The 5,000-nt window shown below is 27.2% G+C and overlaps 1 protein-coding gene across 2 annotated transcripts in view; it reads right to left on the reverse strand.

Moving 5' to 3' along the window:
* Positions 1-5,000, reverse strand: part of LOC122246002 (uncharacterized) — a 489,277-nt gene that overhangs the window by 58,611 nt on the left and 425,666 nt on the right. For both annotated transcript variants that reach the window (XM_086536954.1, XM_086536953.1), the window contains exon 10: positions 1,490-1,780. In XM_086536954.1, coding sequence (XP_086393080.1) covers positions 1,490-1,780 — 291 coding nt within the window. The remainder of the gene's footprint in view (positions 1-1,489; positions 1,781-5,000) is intronic.

The raw sequence follows: 5,000 nt of genomic DNA on the forward strand, positions 1-5,000 counted from the left end.
TTAGCTCAGTGTGTGTGTTTGTGTGTGCGTGTGTGTGTGTGTGTGTGTGCGTGCGTGTGAGTGAGTGTGTGTGTGTGTGTGTGTGTGTGTGTGTGTGTGTGTGTGTGTGTGTGTGTGTGTGTGTGTGTGTGTGTGTGTGCCCGTTTTTGCAAACAGTATGTGAACTTTCTGTTCATCTGATAGTTTGTCTGTCTACATATATATCCGTTATGCATTTGTCTGACTCTATATTTGTCTAATCTGTATCCTATACAATCAAAACAAATCTACTGTATATTATGATATTTTCTTATACAACTTTGATATAAAGTGAGTTTCGATACTTGAAAATACCGCTTTGAACTAGTTAAAACTTGGTCAGGAGATCAAAAGAGAATAACATTTTCGCGTAATAAAAAATAAACCAATTGATTTTCTCAGAATAATAAAAACAAAAATCATAAAGACATTAACAGAATAAAAGAGAAACAAGAAAAAAACAAAACAAAACAAACCAGCAAGGCCATAAGGGGAAAAAAGCTTATGCCAAATGTACAAAGAATCACAGACGTTCTTGTTAACAACACTTTGTACCTTATTCTGAATGACCTTTCTAAAGTTTTACAAAGCCATTTAGAAAGGGACTATCAAAGGCAAAAAGAAGAATCGTTTTGGGTTGGAAAAGGAGACTTAAAATGCTTTGCACGGAAGTTCACATTTGTTGCATAGCCATAATTACTTATCATGAATATCATGATCATCATTATTATTATCATTCATATAAATATCATAATTCTCATTCTCATCATTAACATCATTCATTATTCATTTCTAATCAATGCATTAATTTCTCTCCCTTTCTTTTGCTTCTCAATAATAACTTCGTTTCTTATAAATTGCTATCTAAAACTTCCATCAGGAAACTAACCCCCTCGTGGGCATAAAAAGAGATGAAACTTGCAACCACCTTTAAACTTCTGAAGCACCTTAAGTCGAGGCAGAGTAATGGATGCAATCTGTTATTACTGCTTAAAAGTCTCCTAATTCAGATATAAAAGGAAGAGAAAGAGAGGGGGAAGGGGAGAGAGGGAAAGAGGGAAGGAAAGTGGGAAGGAGGGAGGGAAAGAGGGAGGGAGAGAGGGAAGGAGGGAGGGAGAGAGGGAGGGAAAGAGGGAGGGATAGGGGGGGAGGGAGGGAGGGCGAGAAGGAGAAGGAGGGGGAGAGAGGGAGACAGACAGACAGAGACAGAGAGACAAAGAGAAAGAGAGAGACTAAGAGAGAGAGAGAATGGGAAAGAAAGAGAGAGAAAGAGAGAGAGAGAGAAAGAAATGAGGAAAGAAAAAGGGAGAACAAAAAGGCGAAAGAGAGAGAAACCCAAACAAACAAAAAACAAAAGAAACGACCTAACACACGCAGTGACACCCACCATATCAGACAAGGCAAAAAAAAAAAAAAAAAAAAAAAAAAATTCCCCTGCAACAAAAACAAAACAACCACAGCCCCTCCTCACCTGCAACCTTGATCGAGAAACCGCACGCATGTTCCTGGTTGCCCATGACATTGGCAGCCCAGCAGGACAGTATCCGGTCCTCCTTGCTCTCTACAGGGTGCACGGTCAGCTGGGCGGTGATCTGTTCAAGGCGTCCTGCTCTCACCTGCTGAATAGCTACGATCTCATCACTGCTGTTCCATTGCCACGTGATGTTCTGGACGGGTGGGTGGGCCGACACGGTGCACGTCACGTTGATGGGCTTGTCGTAGATGAAGTACGTGGTGGGGGAAGTCTGGCACTCGGGCTTGTCTGCGGGGGAGAGGGGAGGAGGCTGGGGTTAGAGGGTGTGTGGGTGTGTGTGTGGTTGCGCATAGATGGGAATACTCATATACGTATACAGGCAAAGGCACACATGTACACAACACACACATACACACAAACACACACACACACACATATATATATATATATATATATATACATATATATATATATATATATATATATATATATATAATAATGATAATCATGATAATAATGATAATCATGATAACAATAATAATCACGATAATCATAATAATTATGATAATAATGATAATCATGATAATCATAATAATTATGATAATAATGATAATCATGATAATCATGATAGTTATCATAATAATGATAATCATGATAATAATGATAATCATGATAATAATGATAATCATGATAATAATGATAATCATGATAATAATGATAATCATGATAATAATGATAATCATGATAATAATGATAATCATGATAATAATGATAATCATGATAATAATGATAATCATGATAATAATGATAATCATGATAATAATGATAATCATGATAATAATGATAATCATGATAATAATGATAATCATGATAATAATGATAATCATGATAATAATAATAATCATAATAATAATGATAATCATGATAATAATGATAATCATGATAATAATGATATTAATGATAATTATGATAATAATGATAATTATAATGATAATGATAATCATGATAATTATGATAATCATGATGATAATGATGATGATGATAATGATGATAATGGTGATAATGGTGATAATGATGATAATAATGATAATCATAATAATAATGATAATCATAATAATAATGATAATCATAATAATAATGATAATCATAATAATAATGATAATCATAATAATAATGATAATCATAATAATAATGATAATCATAATAATAATGATAATCATAATAATAATGATAATCATGATAATAATGATAATCATGATAATCATGATAATCATGATAATCATGATAATCATGATAATAATGATAATAATGATAATTATGATAATAATGATAATTATGATAGTAATGATAATAATGATAATTATGATAATAATGATAATTATGATAATAATGATAATTATGATAATAATGATCTTTATGATAATAATGATAATTATGATAATAATGATAATTATGATAATAATGATAATCATGATAATAATGATAATTATGATAATAATGATAATCATGATAATAATGATAATTATGATAATAATGATAATCATGATAATAATGATAATTATGATAATAATGATATTTATGATAATAATGATATTTATGATAATAATGATAATCATTATGATGATAATCATGATAATGATAATCATGATAATAATGATAATCATGATAATAATGATACTACTAATAATAACGATACACATGTTAATAACAATAATAACAATAACAACAATGATAATAATAATGATAACAATAATGACAAAGATAAGAATGATAATCATGATAAGAATGATAATCATGATAAGAATGATAATCATAAGAATGATAATCATGATAATCATGATAAGAATGATAATCATGATAAGAATGATAATCATGATAAGAATGATAATCATGATAATCATGATAAGAATGATAAGAATGATAATCATGATAATCATGATAAGAATGATAAGAATGATAATCATGATAAGAATGATAATCATGATAATGATGATAATCATGATTATAATGATAATCATGATAATAATGATACTACTAATAATAACGATACACATGTTAATAACAATAATAACAATAACAACAATGATAATAATAATGATAACAATAATGACAAAGATAACCATGATAATCATGATAACCATGATAATCATGATAACCATGATAATCATGATAATAATGATAATCATGATAATAATGATAACCATGATAATAATGATAATCATGATAATGATAATCATGATAATGATAATCATGATAATGATAATCATGATAAGAATGATAATCGTGATAAAAATGATAATCATGATAAGAATGATAATCATGATAAGAATGATAATCATGATAAGAATGATAATCATGATAAGAATGATAATCATGATAAGAATGATAATCATGATAAGAATGATAATCATGATAATCATAAAAATGATAATCATGATAAGAATGATAATCATGATAAGAATGATAATCATGATAATCATGATAAGAATGATAAGAATGATAATCATGATAATCATGATAAGAATGATAAGAATGATAATCATGATAATAATGATAATCATGATAAAAATGATAATCATGATAAGAATGATAATCATGATAAGAATGATAATCATGATAAGAATGATAATCATGATAAGAATGATAATCATGATAAGAATGATAATCATGATAAGAATGATAATCATGATAAGAATGATAATCATGATAAGAATGATAATCATGATAAGAATGATAATCATGATAAGAATGATAATCATGATAAGAATGATAATCATGATAAGAATGATAAGAATGATAACCATGATAAGAATGATAATTATGATAATAATGATAGTTATCATAATAATGATAATCATGATAATAATGATAATCATGATAATAATGATAATCATGATGATAATGATAATGATGAAAATGATAATCATGATAACCATGATAATCATGATAACCATGATAATCATGATAACCATGATAATCATGATAACCATGATAATCATGATAACCATGATAATCATGATAATAATGATAATCATGATAATAATGATAACCATGATAATAATGATAATCATGATAATGATAATCATGATAATAATGATAATCATGATAATAATGATAATCATGATAATAATGATATTAATGATAATTATGATAATAATGATAATTATAATGATAATGATAATCATGATAATAATGATAATCATGATAATAATGATAATCATGATAATAATGATAATCATGATAACAATGATAATCATGATAATAATGATAATTATGATAATAATGATAATCATGATAATAATGATAATAATGATAAGTATGATAATAATGATAAGTATGATAACAATGATAATAATGATAATTGTGATGATAATGATAATGGTAATTGTGATAATAATGATAATGATAATTATGATAATAATGATAATTATGATAATAATGATATTTATGATAATAATGATAATCATGATAATAATGATAATCATGATAATAATGATAATAATGATAA

The sequence above is a fragment of the Penaeus japonicus genome, unplaced genomic scaffold, assembly GCF_977035675.1.
Source record: "Penaeus japonicus unplaced genomic scaffold, GWHDUDI00000001_assembly GWHDUDI00000005, whole genome shotgun sequence".
Taxonomy (NCBI): domain Eukaryota; kingdom Metazoa; phylum Arthropoda; class Malacostraca; order Decapoda; family Penaeidae; genus Penaeus; species Penaeus japonicus.